Source organism: Camellia sinensis, chromosome 7 (assembly GCF_055761805.1).
Source record: "Camellia sinensis isolate YWXY chromosome 7, ASM5576180v1, whole genome shotgun sequence".
Classification (NCBI taxonomy): domain Eukaryota; kingdom Viridiplantae; phylum Streptophyta; class Magnoliopsida; order Ericales; family Theaceae; genus Camellia; species Camellia sinensis.
In genome coordinates this window covers 31,476,898-31,496,295 of record NC_138967.1, presented here as the reverse complement: position 1 = coordinate 31,496,295, position 19,398 = coordinate 31,476,898, and the positions used below count along the sequence as shown (strand labels likewise).

The 19,398-nt window shown below is 30.1% G+C and overlaps 1 protein-coding gene across 1 annotated transcript; it reads left to right on the top strand.

Moving 5' to 3' along the window:
* The first annotated feature begins 2,572 nt into the window (after positions 1–2,572).
* Positions 2,573–4,207, top strand: LOC114300422 (RING/U-box superfamily protein). Its single transcript, XM_028245299.2, has one exon. The coding sequence runs from the start codon at positions 2,949–2,951 to the stop codon at positions 3,957–3,959; it is 1,011 nt and encodes a 336-aa protein (XP_028101100.2). The 5' UTR covers positions 2,573–2,948; the 3' UTR covers positions 3,960–4,207.
* Positions 4,208–19,398: the final 15,191 nt, after the last annotated feature.

Here is a 19,398-nt window from a genome sequence, read left to right as displayed (position 1 = left end):
ATTTATCCACCATATCTTTTTCAATGAACAATAAAGCTAACACATTCAATCTGTGGATTGTGTTTTTTTTTTTTTTTTGGGCCCCACATTCAATTGGGCCTATAGTATTTGTGTCTTTTTTTTATATCTAAAACGCAAAATTATATTTGGAGCTCCTATTTTCAGCCCAAATTTGGAGGCCCAGGCGCAGGCCTCTCTTGCCTGCCCTCAGGGCCGGCCTTGACTTAATGACTAAAAATTTTAACCGGCCTTGACTTAATGACTAAAAATTTTAATTGATGAGACCAGTAATAATTTTGTATAATTTTTTTGTTTGTATAACATTCATTATTAAATAAGAATACAAATAAATTTTTTGTATAAAAATCATTTAGAATGATGATTTGAATTAAATATCACAACAACATCATATTATTCTATACGAGAGTTTTCTATTAAAAAAAAAAAGAAAAAGAAAATTACGAATGCTTACATTATTGTGTGAGATCTGCAAGAATGTGAGTATTTGTGTCTTATTATGTGATTTATTTATGTATTGATAGTATTATATTGATTTTCACTTAATAGTGAAAAAATTATAGATAAGGTTCTCTTGGGTAACGTTTACGTTTTCAGTTTATATTTACAAAAATTTTATAAACTAGTTTTTTTTTAATTTTTTGTTTATTTTTAGAAAAATATAAACTACAAACACGTTTGGTAATTGACAAAATGTTTAAAAAAAATTAAAATATAAAAAAGAGTGAGAAATGGCAAATGGTGGCAAGTGGCGGCGGTGGCGGAAGACAGTGGTGGAAAGTGGTGACGGTGAGTGGTGGTAGCGGGTGGTAGTGGTGGGTGGTGGCGGGTGAGTGGGTGACGGTGGCGAGTGGTGGGTGGTAGCAAGTGGGTGGTGGTGGTGGTGGTGGTAGCGGGTGGTGGGTGGTGGTGGGTAGTGGGTGGCAAATGGCGGGTGGTGGTGGGTGGGTGGGTGACGGTGGCGGGTGGTGGGTGGTAGCAAGTGGGTGGTGGTGGTAGGTGGGTGGCAGATGACGGGTGGTAGTGGGTGGTGGCGGGTGGGTGGTGATGGTGGGTAGGTGGATGGGTGACGGTGGCTGGTGGTAGTGGTGGTGGCAGGTGGGTGGCAGATGGCGGGTGGCAGGTGGGTGGTGGTGGTGGAGGTGGGTAGATAGGTGACGCTGGCGGGTGGTTGGTGGTAGCGAGTGGGTGGTGGTGACAGGTGGGTGGCGGATGGGTGGTGGGCCGTGGTAACGGGTGGGTGACAGGTGGCTGGTGGTGGCCGGTGGTGGATGGTGGTGGCAAGTGGGTGGCGAGTGGTGGTAGCGGGTAGGTGGCGAGTGGTAGTAGCGAGCGGTGGATGGTAGTGGCAGGTAGTGGGTGGTAGGTGGTGGCGGGTTGATGGCAGGTGGGTGGTAGGTGGTGGTGGTGGCGGCGAAGAATAGGTGGTGGTGGTGAGTGGGTGACAGGTGGCTGGTGGGTTGTGGTGGTGGCTGGTGGATGGCTGGTGGGTGGTAGTGGCGGGTGGTGGGTGGTGGTGGCAGGTGGGTGGTGAGTGGTGGTGGCAAGTGGTGGTGGCAAGTGGTGGGAAGTGGATGGTGGTGGCGGAAGACGGTGGTAGAAAATGGTGACGGGTGGCGGCTAGTGTTAAGTGGTAAAAAAAAAAAAAAAAAACTCAAAACTCAAAACGGAAATACATTTTTTGAGTTTACATTTTTTGACCAAATTTATAAACTGAGACTACTAATTTATAAATCAAAAATTTATCAAACAAGTTTTTATTTGAGTTTTTAAAATTTTTATAAATATAAACAGAAAATTAAAAACGTAAGTGTTACCAAACGACACCTAAATAATCTCACAAATTTGATGTACTCAGTTAAAATATAAATTTCATAATACTTCTGGGTCATGTCTCAAGTTCAATACTTACCAGCAACAATAAGCTTTTGGGAGCCATATACATATAGGGCGTTCTATTGACTTTAAATGAGATTTCCAGTGAGATTGGTCTCCAAAATTAATCGAGAATAAGCTAGCCTAGACAACCAATTATCAATAATAATAATAATAATAATAATAATAATAATTTTGCCCATAACATTAATAATTTGTTAGTTAGACTGATGAAAATTGATCATATTATCATTTATTATATTAAAATACTTATTTTACCATTCATTATCTTTATATCCAAACATCACATGTATCTAAAAAAACTCATATTTCATATTTTAATAATGTACACAGGTAAGAGAACGAGGGTAATTAAGTATGCGGTCAAAAAACAAGAAAAAAAAAAGGTGATTAAAGTAAGAAGAAGAATAATTGTGTCATCAAACATATAAGTACATATTTAAACACAAAATATTTAAAGATAATATAATAATCTCATCATTTCTATTAACACCGTCAAAATTATCATTATTGCCAGGAATATTAATGCAATTTTATTAAATTAATAAAACTAATTGTAATTTCTCTATGCTGATAAAAAAAAAAATTGTAATTTCTCTATTAGTTGAAGCAGATCATATAATTTGCCCCTGTTTTGTACTCAAAATTCTTCTTTCTTACCAAATCTCTTATTGGATGACAAAAAAAAAAAAATTCACCAACTACTCTTAAAGTTTCTCTTTCACCAAAAATAATATAATAAAATAAAAAAAATCAAGGCTACACTCATTTTCATTCAATTCTCTCTCTCTCTCTCTCTCTCTCTCTCTCTCTCAACTTTTGCCTCTTTCATAAACCTTTTGTCCCCAATTTCCCTTTTGCAGAACTTTCTTCATCAAACCGCAATGCCCCAAATGATACTGAAATGACCCATTTCTTGTTATACCATTATTTTCATCTCTTCCAATTTCAACTACTTTTACAACCACCATCTTCATGTTTATTGAAAGATCTGAGAAAACCAATCAAAACCCATATACAATTTATAGCTTTTGATGGATCTAGTGAGCAAACAAACTCTCTCTCCCATCAAAAGCCCTCCAAGCTCAATCTTTGGCTCACCTATACACTCTTCCAACACCAGTTTTCCCATTCTCTTCGTCGCGATCATCGGCATTTTAGCCACTGCTTTCTTATTAGTAAGCTACTATATATTTGTGATCAAGTGTTGCCTGAATTGGCATCGAATAGATCTTTTGAGTCGCTTTTCTTTCTCAAGAAATCGTCGTAGCGACCCAATTGGCCTATACTCTCCTACGGTACAACGAAGAGGACTCGAAGAGTCAGTGATTCAAGCCATCCCAATACTTCAATTCAAGAAAGGAGATCAAGAAAATGGGTTGAGAGAGAAAAGTTTCAGCGAATGCTCAGTTTGTTTGAATGATTTCCAAGAAGAAGAGAAAGTAAGAGCTATACCAAACTGTGGACATGTGTTTCATGTTGATTGTATTGATGTTTGGCTTCAAAGCAATGTCAATTGCCCACTTTGTAGAACAAGCATTTCAACATCAACAACCCTAGATAATCAATTTGTTGCTCCGAGCTCGTCTCCTCAAATCCCTGATCCAAACACGGGTAATAATAATAATCATCGCTTAGGCAGTGATGAAGACTATGTGGTGATTGAGTTGAGAGGAGAGAGAGAGAATTCTACTGATCAGACATTGCTTGGAGTGCAAGAAAGATTGAATAATTCTCCAAGAAAGTTTGAAAAGAAAGTGAGAAGGTTGAATTATGTTTTGAGCAAGGGGGATGAGTGTATAGATATAAGAGAGAAAGATGATCAATTTTCTGTGCAACCCATTAGAAGATCTTTTTCAATGGACTCAGCTTGTGATAGACAACTATGTTTGGCAGTTCAAGAGATTGTAGAACAGAATAGGAATGTCAATGAGGTCAACAATGTTAGTGAAGGTTGTAGTAGCAGAGTTAGAAGATCATTCTTTCCCTTTGCAAATGGAAGGGGATCAAGAAGTGCAGTTCTACCAATTCAGCTGGACTCATAGACTTCTCTTTTTTCTTTTTTTTTCTTTACCAATATTTATTTTTCTTTGTGAGGGTGGATCTTGGCGTAGCAATAAGGTTGCTCTAGATTGTCGATTGAAACTGCCCTTTTTAATTATTATTATTATTTTTTTTTGACGGTGGGAGGGTACTATTTTGATAGAGGTAGGGGTTTAGATTTTGCTGTAGATGATAGTAGATAGTTTGTGACAAAAGCAAATTCAATTCTATTTGAAGATCTTCATAGAAATATTTTTATTTTGGGGGATGCCATGAAAATTTGCTTTCTATTTCAAAATTAACCATTTCTAACTATTATATGTCATTATAAGTTTAAAATTTTATTTTTGAACTTAAAATAAATTATTGTTCATATAGATCTTTCTCATCAAAATTAAATTATGTCTTCTGTCTCAATCAACTGAAACCGGTTACATGATTTTTTTTTTTTTTTTTTCCTTCTAGTCTAACAAAGACTATATATTTAGTTAAACTAAATAAATTCATTTTATTTATTTTTATTACTGCATCTTAGCCATTGATCATAAGAAATGGAGATGATATGAATTTGGGTTGGTCCAGTGTATTCAAATTGACTTGCAGCCATGATTATGGGCATCAATAGTGCTTGAACTACTTTTTTTTGTTTTTTTCTCTTTTTTTCTCTTTTTTGGGTTTACATTTTCTTTCATGATGGAATTGAATGATTGTGGTAGTTGTTTTTTGCTTAAGACTTGGAGAGGAGAGAGAGAGAGAGAGAGAGAGAGAGGCCAACTAAAAGAATTAAAAGATTTGAAAATGGCTAGAGAGGGACAGCCACCATTTAATATTTTAGAGGGTAGGGAGGGGGACCCTTTCCATTGATATAATCATGTATATTATATATTAAAATATTTTTATTGGTGTTCTAAAATCTTTTGTTGAATCTATCTCAAGTATATATTAATTAAGAAGAAGTTTTTAATTCCCAAATTTTATGGAAGTTTTAATATGTTAATTTTAATTTTTTAATTTTTATTTTTTTTTAAAAAAAAATTAACTTTAGTATTTATTAACTTCTCTCAACCTATAAGATTTTTTGATTTCTTTTATAATCACTGCAGTACCTCTTCCAAAACAAATAATTTGTATATTAAAAAAAAATTAAAATAAATATAAATATATATATATCTATATCTATATCTATCTATTTATTTATATCTATCTCTAACCCACAAGTTTTGTGGGAGTTCCAATATCTGAACGTTAATTTTTTAATTTTTTTGATTCTTTTTGAAAAAAAAACTTAGCACTTGTTAAATTCTTTCAAGTCTTTTTAACTTCTCCAATTCACATACTCTTTTTAACTTTTCACATATCTATTGCAAACAGTGAGTTTTCTTTTCGTTTTCTCCTGCTTGACTTCTCAGTTCTACATTTTAAACTTCAGTGACCACGTATGCAAGCAGTAAGTCTTCTTTTTGTTTTATCCTTTTTTTACTTTTCCTTTTATTTACTGTTTTAATATTGTAGTTAGATAACGCATAAAAATATTTGTGATTTGTCTAGTGAATAAAAAATTATAATTTGATTTTTTAATATGATTGAAATTAGATAAATATAAACCCTCACTAAGAGAAAAATGTGATTATAATTAATTGAATGATTCCTTTTTTTAATGTGATTGTAGTTAGTTTAATAGTTTTTTTTTTCATTTATTTATTTTATTATAAGAAAAATGTGATATGATTTTACTTTGTTCAATGGCTCTTTTTTTAATATGATTGTTGTAGTTAGTTCAATTGTTTTTGTTTTTTTTTAATGTTATTTAATCTTTTTATTTACTATTTTAATTTTATTTTTAATATCATTGAAGTTAAATAAACATAAACACTCACAAAGAAAAAAATGTAATTGTAATGTGATGTGATTGTAGTTTGTTCAATGGCTCTTTTTTTTATATGATTGTTGTAGTTAGTTCAATGGTTTTTTTTTTAATGTTATTTAATCTTTTTATTTACTATCTTAATTTTATTTTTAATATGATTGAAATTAGATAAACATAAACATTCACAAAGGAATGTGATTGTAATTAGTTCAATGGTTTTTTTTTTTTTTAATGTGATTGTAGTTAGTCAATGGTTTTTTTTTTCATTTATTTATTTATTTTATTATGAGAAAAATGTGATGTGATTGTAGTTTGTTCAATGGTTTTTTTTAATGTGATTTAATCTTTGTTTTAATAGTTTTTCTTTACAATTATTTATGAAAAAAATATAATTGTAGTTAGATAGTATAAAAATATTTGTGATTTGATTTGATTTTTTTCTGATTTGATTTTTAAAGTACCAATTATTGATAATGATTAGATTGTATTTTGAAAAAAAAAATTGTAATTGATTTTTTAACTCACTGTGTCTTTTAAAAAAAAATTATTGTGTTTTTTTAACTATCAATTCACTTAATTTGTGATTTGATTTCTAACTCACTGTGTTTTTTCAAAAACAAAATGGATTGTACTCATTAGGGTAACATAATGTACCAATTATTGATGATACTATGTTTTTTGAAAAATAAATTATTATGTTTTTTTAATTATTGATGATGATTAGATAGCATTAAAAAAATTGTGATTTGTATGATTGAAGTTATCTCCTTTTGTTTATAATTTTATTTTTTAATATGATTGAAGTTAGATAAATATAAACACTCACAAAAAGAAAAATGTGATTGTAATTTGTTCAATAGTTCTAAATAATCTTTTTTATTTACTATTTTAATGGTTATTTTTTTCAATTATTTTTTTATTATGATATAAATGTCATTGTAGCTAGATAGCATTAAAAAAATTGTGATTTGTATGATTGAAGTAATCTCATTTTGTTTATAATTTAATTTTTTTAATATGATTGAAGTTAACTCACAAAAAAAAATGTGATTGTAATTTGTTCAATGGCTCTAAATTTTCTAAATAATCCCAATCTGAATTTTCTAAATTTTTTATTAAAAAAAAACACACAACATTTATTGATTTTGTCAAAATCTTCTGATCAGTATTTATTAACTTTTTTCAATCCACATGTCTTTCCACATGCTTGCATTTATTGATTTGGTCAAAATCTCTTGATCATCATTTAAAATTCACTCAAATAAATAATTATAGATACAAACCATGTATAGTTACTACAACACCCTTTTCAACTTCTCTCATACACTATGGTTAGTGATAAGATTATTAAATTATTTTTATAAAAAATCTTTAAAAACATAATTTATATATTAAAAAAATCTAAAACAAATATAAATATCTATAATTATCTCGTGCATAGCACGGGTGATAGGCTAGTATTTTTTAAGGGCAAATTACATATACCTTCTCGGGATTTTGTAAAATTACAGATATTTTTTGAGATTTGAGAAATTACAGATACCCCCTGAAGGTACTATTTGCATAACAAATTAGAGGGCAAATTGTTATGAAAATATAAATCTCAGAGGATAATTTGTTATGAAAATATAAATCTCAGGGGTATCTGTAATTTCTGAAATCTCATGGTGTATCTGTAATTTAGCTAAACCTCAAGGGAGATATATGTAATTTGCCCATTTTTTAAATATTCAAAATATTTTTGTGTAACTGATTTTTGTAATTAATCTGTCTTTTTGAAACTCATTAAATTCATATTCATATCCAAATTCAAATTTATATTTTATAAATTTAATATCACACTCATGAAGTGAGCACGGGTGATTAGTGTGTATATATATATTTGGCCACCAAATTCTTGTGTCAATAATGCTTAGTGTATTGATCTAAAAAAAAAAAAAAAAATCAGCGTGTTTAGTTTTAGTTTTTTGAATTTATTTTTTTGAAAATTAAATTTTTTATTTTTCATATTTTTTTTATTTTTAATGAATATTTTTAAAATTTTAAACATTTTTTTTATTTTTTTTAAATGTAAATTACTTAGATGTATTTAAAAAATAAAATATTTATGAAAAATATTTTAAAAAATAATAAATACACAAAAATATAAAAATATATATATATACTGAATTCTTGTAAATGTTTTTTATATTTTTGGTATTTAGTGAATTTTTTAAAAAAAAATTTAATAAAATTATACTTTTTAAGTATATTTATGTTAGATGTGTTTAAAAATTAAAAAAAATACTTAGAATATTTTAAAAAATTAATAAAATAAAATAAAAATAAAATTTTCTAAAAAATGAATTTTAAAAATTGAAAACAACCGAGGTGAATAACGGTTTGTGTAGGTGGCACCATTCCTTTGACTTGGAGGTTGATTCTGGCCGCTAGTTTCCAGCCTGGACTGGATCCAAACCTTCATCTCTTAAAATGAGCAAACAAAGACAAAAGAGCAAAATTGAATATAGGTGGTTGTCTTGCTTGACTAATGGTTCCACTTATAATAGCACATTTATTTATTGATGTATGTATTAGTATATTAATAGTTTTATATCATTATTATCATTGATCTCACCTTTTGTATAAATTATAAATATTTAAAACCTTTAAAATTATATCACATCATCTGTTAGTATACTAATTAATACATTAATTAATACATCTTGCATTATTTTTTATTTATTGAAAATTCATATGTAGTTAGTCTTCATCTTCTCTTCAAATGTAGAAATTATCTAATCTTTCTCAAATACTGTGGGTATTTGGAAAGTTTGTTATTTTAATAGGCTATTTTAGTAGGCAAAAATTTTTGTAGTTGAGCAGATGATTATAGTTTTTTGTAGTTAGATATGATATTTGTGAAATAAAAAGTGAAATGATTATGAGTTTGATATGATATGGGTGGTGATAGAGATCTCTAAAAATAGAGCTCTAAATTGAGCTCTACTTATGTGGCAATGAAAAAAAAATTAAAAAAAAAAGGTCAATACATCACATCAATGGTGGGCCCCACTCAAATTTAGAGCTCTCTATCACCACCCTTTGGATATGATTTTGCCTTATTAGCTATTTTTATCTATTTTATCTTTTTTTAAATTTTAACCAAAAAATAACTCAAAACTCACTTGCCAAATCAAAATTTTCAAGATGTTAACATCGAGATTTTATGTAGAATCGTTAAGAAAGAGTCGTGAATTGGATTGTAAAATCATATTGAGAATTATAAGATTTTATTTTTAATACAAAATAAAATGAAAAATGATCAATAATTATGTATGTTAAATAATCTTAAAATTATTTTTAAAATGTTAAATTTAATATAATACATATTTTATGCTAACATAAATTAGAGGAGATGCTTGCAGAAAGAGTTTATAGTCATTTTATTAATATAGATATACACATATACATGTATATATATATATATATAATAAATAAAAAAATAAATTGATAGGGATAGTGGATTATATATGATTTTATGATTAAGATCAAATATATTTTAAAATTTTACGAAATTTAAGATCCCAACATAATTTAAATTGTTAGGCCCAACTAGAATCGTAATATTCTATGATCCAACCAGCAAGATTCTAATAACCCTCTGTCTTACTAATGGGGAAATTATTCAATGCTCATGGAGTAATCATCTCTGTTCTATCTATAAATTAACACTTAATATTTTATCTCCTAAAATTTTAATACAAAAAATATTGTTCCACGAGCATTAAATAATTTCTCCTTACTAATGAAAATTTGTGGTTTCCCGTGTTATTCTTATTTTTTGGAATTATTTTTGCTATTGAATAGACACCCTGCCAACATGAAGCTTCAAAAAAATAAATGATAAAGTTAAGAAAGGTTCAAGTATTATTCAAATTAATATTGGTGACATAGGAGGAATTCGTTATTTGATAAAAAAAATATCAAACAAATTCATTTTTTATTATTTATTAAGGTAAAAAAATAATTTATTTATTTATTTTTTTAAATTTTTTGGAATGTGTTGGGGTTGTGGGGTTGATCATCGTCCAGAAGTAAACCTCTCCATAGATAGATGTTGGAGGTAACAATTTAACAATTTCAAAGTACAATATAGTATTATTTAGCCACAAGTAAACCTAAATAATTTTACTGATGAAATACTTAGTCAATTTTTTATTTATTTATTTATTTATATTGAATACTGATTCACTTTTGTTGATTAGTTATTGTAAGAGATAAAAAATAACTTAATGTTATGTGTTGTTATTTTTTATGATTGAAAATATTGGTAATAATATTACGTGGTATTTTGAAAGTATATAATTTATTATTATTATTATTATTATTATTATTATTATTATTATTAGACTATTTGGTTAGGCCTAGAAAAATAACCAATTTGTGGACTAGGGATAGTAGTAAAAAAGTTAAAAAGTTATTAAAAAAAGTCAAAAATCTAAGAAAAAATTAGTCTAAGGTCACTCTCCTATTTTTTGTAATGGAAGAGATCTACAATATTATTTTATGATGTCTAAGGTCCCTTAACTCTACGCTCATGTATCATAGAAAAATTGTGACTCTCTCAAATTAAATCTCATCTCTCTCTCTCTCTCTCTCTCTCTCTTCGCTCACTATCTGTTTCTCAAATTCTCTCTCTCTCTCTTCGACAATGGCGATTCGAACTGCGATGTTGAGTCAAATTCTAAAGAATTCGTCGATCGCAGTGTTTGGAGTTTGATCTATGTCTTCTTCATTGTGGCGAACTGTTGAGACCCCATTCTCCTTGTCACTGAAGCTTTACCAACATTTGGCCTCCCAACAATGGCAACCTTTGGAAGAAGACAATCAAGGATCTGCAGATGGAATTTTAAAGCTCAAGTAAGTCACCACTATTGTCACGACCCAAACCCGCCTCTATGGGTTTAGCACCGTAACCGGCCAGTAATCCGAGATTACCGAAGGCCTGCTTAATAGTAATACAGTAATACAGAGTACAGGGGCTGGCGGAAGCCAATACAGTAAATAAACAATGCTCAATGAGCTGTGACAGTCTGTGTGCAAAAAGACTTTTATTCAAAGATATACTGTCAGACAAAACAGTATGTACAAATATACAATCTTTCCGATCAGGGACCCAATCCCTGTTAACAGTACAGTACAGTACATTCTATTCAGTTCTCAAAACAGTACAGAAGAGGAGAATAAAAAGACCCCTAAGCCAAAGCATGGCAGGTTCGGAACCTCGCGGTGAGGCACGTAGGTTGGCTTGACAAAACTGGAGTCTATCTCGACGCTTCTAGCCGCGGTCTGGTGCCTGTACACCTACATATATATATGAGCAGTGAGCTAAAATCCAGTGAATAACACAATGCGTAAAAGGGTTAAGAATGAATGTCTTTACAGTAATGAAAACAGTTCATTAAATCAGTATTTCAGTCGTTCAGTCAGTACAGTCATATGTGGTACATCCATTAGCATAACAGTACAGCAAACAGTAGGTCTTAAAAGACCGAACAGTAGTGATGGCCATCAGTCAGTAAACAGTAGTGGTTCCAACAAGGGAACCGACAGAGATCTCTATAACAGTAACAGTAAACAGTAGGTGCCAAGGATGCCACAATACAGTTCAATATACAGGATATACATTCATTCAATTAACAATATTCAATTCAGAAACAGTACAGTTCAGTTGTTCAGAAAATAATCATTTTTGAACATATCTTTACACAATCGTTACTCACAGAGTTCTGGGCTACAGTAAACTAGAGCGCGTCTCCCTAGTCGCCAACCCTACACAGTTAACAGATTGAACACACGCTAAGCTACACAGTTGGGAAAGATAATAACTTAACCCCTAATTTGCCTCGGTGTGTTCTACATCTACATCCTCAAAAAGATGTCTTAAACTAGGTCTAATAATGTCTAGGATGAGATGAGGATGCAAAGATGCACTTTAAAAGCATTTTCAGAATTTTCAGAAAACAGGGGTCACGCTCGAGCGTAGGTTACTCCGCTCGAGCGGATATGCAGACAAAGGTTTCCGCTCGAGCGTAGACTTACCCGCTCGAGCGGATATGCAGACAAAGGTTTCCGCTCGAGCGTAGACTTACCCGCTCGAGCGTTCTGCAAAACAGTCAAAAGTGCTGGAAAGGTGAAAATCACGCTCGATTGGGCGCTCGACACCCGCTCAAGCACGAGACACAGTTTCCCGTTCGAGCGTCAATTATTCCGCTTGAGCGGACTTCCAAACAGAACAAAAATGCTGGGAGCACGATTTCCACGCTCGAGCGCCAGTCACCCCGCTCGACCGTGAGTCCAGATTCTGGAAATTCCAGATTTGAACCTCAAGCTCAAAACCAAGTTTTTAAACCATAAATTCGATCCTCTTGGGCCAATTTTCCAGAAAACACATCAAAACTCATACTTTAACATGATTCAAAGCTCAATTTGCAAAATCAAAGCCCAAGGGTGTTTCAAATAAACTCAATTTGAAACCAATTTTCATGAACAATATTTCAAACATGACATGCATGAGTTTAACTCAATTCAAAGCTTCAATTTCATGCTCTAGTGAGCCAATTCTCCCAAGGACAAGATGAAATCATGGACTTAAACATAATATGAACATGCATGTAACATTTTACCATGAAATCAACTCACAACTCAACAATTCAAACATGCATGCATGGAATGAGCTTCAATTTGACATGCTAGGACTAGAACATGACTCAATTCAACAATTTAGACATGAACAATGCAAGAATCCACTTAAACACAACAATGAGAGATTGAATTCCTCACCTAGAGCTTCAATTACAAGTATAGAAGTCCAATTAGGCAATTCTCCTATGATCCCTTCAAGTCTTCCAAGTCAATTCTCTAAAACAATTCAACTCTCTCACTTCCTCTCTCTCTAGATCGGTGGTGTGCTCAAAAGAAGCTGAGGAAATGTTTTGTAATGCAAGGCTAAGGCTTAAACAAAGTTTGATGTAGTGGTCCACTAGGGGTTAGTTTGGTAAATAATGCAACTCTTATAATTTAGCACTATTTAATCTAATTTAATCATACCAAATCAGTTTTCAGATAAATATACCATAAAATCCTATAAATTATGAGGATCATGAAACATTAATCGATTTCCGGCTCGGCCGCCGATAAGGCCTTCAATTAGCAGTTCAAACATAAAAACACAAACAGATAATCAAACAATCAAACAGATAGACATACAATTGAACAGATATACTCAGTCAATTCAGTTTCAATTTCAGTCAGTCAGTTCAGTAGTTTATTCAGTTCACTTATCAGTCATAATCAGTTCAGTTTAACGGTAATCAGTAGTTTATCGGTAAACAGTAGCGAGGGTTGTTACAACTATACATGCAAAGAATTTTATTTTCACCTTTTTGAATGTTAAGCAAGAATTTTAAAGCCCAGTTTAGTTGAATCATTTGAATGGTTGAATGAATATTTCAATGGTGTTTGAGATATATAGATGCTAAATTAATTGATTTTGCATATATTACTAAAATTGCATCCATTGCAGTTCTGCCTAAACTAAATTTTTTATGGAGTTAGAGATATATGGACGCTAAATTAATTGATTCAGCCTATAATAATGGTATTGCATTCATTGAGGTACTACATAAACTCTATTCCTTTAACAACCCAAAATTTCCTTTTCACTTTAGCTTACTGTTTGACAAATATCCATGCAAAAGTTCCTTGTGTGCCATTTAACTTTCGTCACTTTTCATAATTTTCATATAAGGTGCTGATACCTTTAAATTTTGAAACTTAAACATGATGGTTGATGTTTGATATTTCTTTCATTGTTTACAATAAAACTTCATTAGGCAGTCAGCACTGATATATTTTTCACTTTTCACAAATACCACTCGGCCTATTTTAGTGCGCTTGTATGCACATTTAAAATCATTGTCACTTGTATTTACTATTACCAAGAATCCATTATCAAAGTAAGAAAATAAACCACTAATATACAATGATCCTAGAAAAGACGCTTACTGACATTTCTAGTGGTATTCTTACGCCTCGGCTGCCTTCCACGAGTTTCCTTCTGAATATTTGTTTCATATTCTGAAATATTAAAGAGATAGAGTTTAGGCAAAGTTGAGACTTGAACTTACTTTGCCTAGAGAAATTTGGAGAGAATTTCTCTGAAGAGCGAGAAATTCAAAGAAATTTGTAGAGAAGTCCAGAGAAATTTGGACAATGGGAAGTCCAGAGAAATTTGGAGAGAAGTGCAAAGAAATTTGGAGAGAATTTCTCTGGACAGTGGGAAATCCAGAGAAATTTGGAGAGAGTTTATTTGAGGATTGAAATTTCTCTAGATCGATGTGTGAGGGACTTTAAACATTATAAAAATATTGAATGTTCTTTATGTTATAAAATTTTAATATCAGGGACCCTAAAAAAAATCCCAAAAATTAATAGAAAAATACAAAAAGTTAAAGTTTTTTTTTTCTACTTTTTTCAAGTTTTTTCATAAAAATTCAAAACTTCATCCCAAACATACTAAAATTTTCACCTCATATTTTAATTAAAAAAATCAAAAAAATTACTAAAATAGTCTATTCTCATACCAACCTTTGTATTTGTTAACAATCAAATTATACATTTTCCTTTTTTCAATGTTTTCCACCCGTATTCGATTTAAGGCAAATTACCTGGAAGTCCTATTTAAAAGAGGAAAAGTTTATTTAGCCCCACAACTTTTTAGATACTCTCAAAAATCCACTGCGTATTTTTCTTCTTCATTCTTCTTTGTGCATTCGTTCTTCTCTATCTTTTTCTCTCCCTTTCTAGCGACTGGAAATCACACCTTACTTCTTTCTCTTTCAAACATATAGTCACCGGCAATTGACGACCACCATTGATTGAGATTCACCGGCAACCACCGACTACCGATTTTTTACTTTACCCTCACCGACGGCGAATGAGACAAGTTTTCGACGAAAAAGATGAGTAGATTTACTCAAATCTTATGTAGATCTACTCAAATCTACATCAGATCTAAGTAGATCTACGTGAGAACATATTATATCTAAACCAAAAATAGTTGTCGGAGTACAATCTTCTTTATATATTTGTTTCTCTCTTTTGAACTCTCAATTTTTCTATATTTTCTTTGCTATACACTTCTATTTCCCTATTTTAATGGAGAAAAATTTCAAATTTTGAACAAACTGTTTTCGAGTTTTAGTTACAGGTGGTGAAAATTGTAAAATTTTATAGTTTCAATTTTTTTGGTGCTAAAATGAATTATGCTTTAAAACTGTAAAATTTTACAGTTTCATAACATTCTTTAGAACTGTAAAATTTTACAGTTTCATAACATGTTTTTCAGTTTGATTAATAAGGATAAATGCTTAATAGAATCATGCTTTGAAACTGTAACATTTTATAGTTTCAAAACTTGCTTTTCAGTTTGATCAATATTGGAGATTATTTGCTTAAACCTTACAAAAATTAAAAAATAATATATGTTTTTCCCATTGTGGTTGTTGTTGTTGTTGTTGTTTTTTTTTTTTTTTTTTTCAAATTATCAATATTTAGCACATTTTGTTATTTTTTGCACTACAATTTCTCCATTTTTTTCTGGTAATATTCTGGACATTTCGGTGAATATCTAACGATTTCTTGACGTTCAGCAAACATTTTGAAAATTCCAGCGACTTCCAGTGATGAATACTCCGACGAACTTCTGGCAATACTTTGACGAACTTCCTAGTGATGTTAAGCATTTCTGCGAGTCTTCGGTAACCGTTTGATAGGAAATCCAGCAGTGGTGTGATGTAACAATAATTTTAAATTTATATATGTATAAAAAAAAGAGATTTTTTAATAATAATTAAAAATATATAAAATTTATTGGTACAAATATTTTTTTTTTTAGATTACATAAATTTTAAACTTTATATGCAAGACTTACTGATAAGTAAACTAAGATTTGAAACGTGATGGAGACCCTAATTTTCCCCACTCCTACCACCCCACACATACGTGAGGGTTGGTTATTAAAAGAAGAAAAAAATAAAAAAAAATTCTCGCCAGTCAGACCCATCACCCTAGTGGGCGGTCTGAAACATTATGCCTAAGATTTATTGCCAAACCTTTTCTGATACTGGGCTTTGCTCAGATACTTTCTCTAACTCACCTCATTGGACTCAAATTAAGTGTCCCGCACAAGATAATGGTTTGGCCCACACTCCTTGTGTATACGATGTATCACTTTACAATTTTGTTTTGGGTAAATTACACTATGAATTCTTGTAATTTAAATAAAATGCAAATCATAAAATAAAAAAAAAATGAAGTATCACTTTAATCTCTATAATTTTAATTTTAATAATTTAAACTCCACACTTTTAATTAGTTACAATACGATCCCTCTGTCACTTAGGTGGTATTTGTTTTGAGAGATTGAGCCATGGAATTGGACTAATAGTCCATCTGAACTAATAGTCCGTTGTTTGGTTTAAAATTTTTACACCGGACTATTAGTTCCAAATCTGTTGGACAATTGTGTCCCATGGAGGGGCTGGGACACAAATGGAGAGATAAGGGAGATATAAGATTATGTGATGAAATGACCATTTTGATCATCTACTATTTAATTATGCATTATATTTAGTAAAATTCAATAAAAATTTAAATGTCTCCATTTAAAAATAAAATAATTTTATTTAATTTTTATTGATGTTTATTTGTTTAATTTTTTAAAATAATTTTTATAGATATTTTATTGATGTTTTATTTTAAAATTGTGTTTATCGATGTTTTATTTAATTTCATTATTTAATTATTACTATTTTTTTAAAATAAATTTATTTAAAATTGTAATTAAAAAAATAACATATATTTTTATTGATATTTTATCATTTAATTTTTAAAAAATAAATTTATTTAATTGTGCAAAAAATAAAATAAAATAAATTTTTATTTAATCTAGCTAAAGATAATTAAAATATTAAACATATGTTTAACATTGCTATTACTTAATAAATAATTAAAAAGGGTAAAATAGTCATTGGAATATTTATCATTTTCCATAATATCCCAAACAAGCATACGATTCATATCCTACCCAACCAAATAGTTATTTCTTGACATCTAATCCCATGACTAACCAAACATGGGATACAAATGCAGTCCAATCAAATAGTCTAGGGACAATGTATACCAAGACTAACAGTCCGGTGGATTCCAATCCCCCTTATCCAATCCGTCCAAACAAACACACCTTACTGTTCGAATTTGGACGGAAAAAGATCATATGCAAAACTAAAGGGACCACATGTAATATATTCATTATACCGGTGGTCTCTATAATTTATTTTAAGATTCACTTTGGTCCTCTAATTTTGCACATGATTTTTTTTTTTTCCATTTAAAATGTTAGCAATGCATGACGGAAGTATCACATTTCAATAAAATTGAAAGTGTATTACGAAGAACAAAGTGAAATTTCGTTCAAACTAGAAGGACTAGTGGCGTAATTTGTCCCTTTTTTATTTTTTATTTTTGCCAAGTACAAAAAATTAAAAAAAATAAAAAAAGTATGAGGGATAATTTATGTACCTTGTGTGGTTTAACTCACTTTTTTGAAAATTGAATTTTTTGTTTTTATATTTTTTTTTTCGTGAATTAGGGTGTTTGGGATGATCTAAATAAATATACTTTTGACTTTTAACAAAAAGATGTACAAAAAGGTACAGAGGTGATGTAACTCAAAAAAATAAAAAGATAAAAAAAAAGTGCACTTTTGTAGGGGATGCCACGCATAAAATGTATAATATTTTATGATTTTTTTTTTTTAGATACATTTAAAATGTATAATATTGCGAAAATTGTTTTTTAAAAAGTCACCAAATACAAAATAATACGAAAATTCAGTAAATTTTTGTATTTTGTTGTATTCAATGAATTTTAGAGATTTTTTTATAAAATTTATACTTTTTAACTATATCAAAATTAAGTGAATCTAAAAAGTAAATAAAAATTGATTAAATTATTTTTAAAAATCACTAAAAAATATGAATTGAAACTCAAAAAATTATTTTTGAAAACTCAAAACCCTTTTACATTTTTCTTAAATATATTTGGTGAATTTTTTTTTCAATTTTTTTTTTTACTTTTCTTATTTATCTAGTATAAAAGTCTAATTTTTTTAAAAGAAAATTCCACATAATTTGACCATTGCAATAAAATAAACTCTAAGTTTTTAATTTTTTCTATTTAAATTTTAATCTTTTGATTTATTATTAATCTAAACCACCAGCCTCTTTCCGTTAAGTAAAACACATGGAAAATGATAATTTAATCATTAAACTCAATATAAATGTATATAAAATATCTAAAATATCATTTTTTTTGTTGAGTATAATGATTAAAATGGCATTTTCCCCCTCAATTTTACTTAACAGAAATAGGCACAAGATTTATATTGCAAACAAATAAAAATTTTAGAATTTAAATTGACAAAATTAAAAAAAATCAAGATTTATTTTATTATAAAGGTCAAATCTAAGTTTTTGTTATTATAATTTTCCCTCCAAAAAAAAAACACTAAACACAAAAAAACAATCAACAAAAAAATACTAAAAAACCAATCCCAAACACCATAGGGTCCGTTTGTTTTCAAAGGTAGATTGGGTGAGATTGTTAGTGAGGGAATTGTTAGTGAGGAGACTGTTAGTGAGGGGACTAAAAAATCTGTGTTTGTTTGATAACCAGTGGACAAACAATAATTCATGTTTGTTTTGAGAGATAGGAGTGAGATTAACTAGTAAAATTCCGTAAATACCCTTGTTACATTATTATGAAATTTGGAAATTATTAGTGAGTGGGTTATGAAAATTTGTGTTTGTTTGTGATATATTTTAATATTAAAAATTATGTTTTATAAAAATATTATTATATTAAATTATTTTTATAAAATAGAATTATGAAAACAACTCAGCCCAGCCCATGGTTTTAACCATTCCATTGTTTTAAACAGTGGCTCTGTTTGGTAGAGCTTATTTCAGCTTTTAGCTTAATTTAAACTATTTTGATGTGTTTGGTTCAGCTTAACAATACAGCTTATAGCTTTTTGTAAGTCAAAAATCAACTTATTTTTTAAGTGGGGGAGGAAAAGCTTAATTTATAAGTCAAAAATTAATTTATGTTCATAGCTATAAGCTATAAGCTGTTAGGCTATAAGTTATAATCACTTTCCCACAGCTTTACCAAACGGGCCTAGTGTATTGAAAGAATTTTTTCACTTAAATATTGGTTCATTGTTCATTCATCATCATTTTTGCCTTCTCTGTGTAAAAAAAAAAAAAAAAAAAAAAAAAAAAAAAAAAAAAAAAAACAAACAGAGCTTGTGTTTGTATATCCGTTAGCACCGCACGATGACACCGATCTTCACCGTCAACGACGATGACGACGACGCAACGATGCCGATCATGATCGTCAACGACGACGACGACGCCGATCTTCACTGTCAACGCGATTTTATTTTTGTGCAAATTTCAATTTTATAT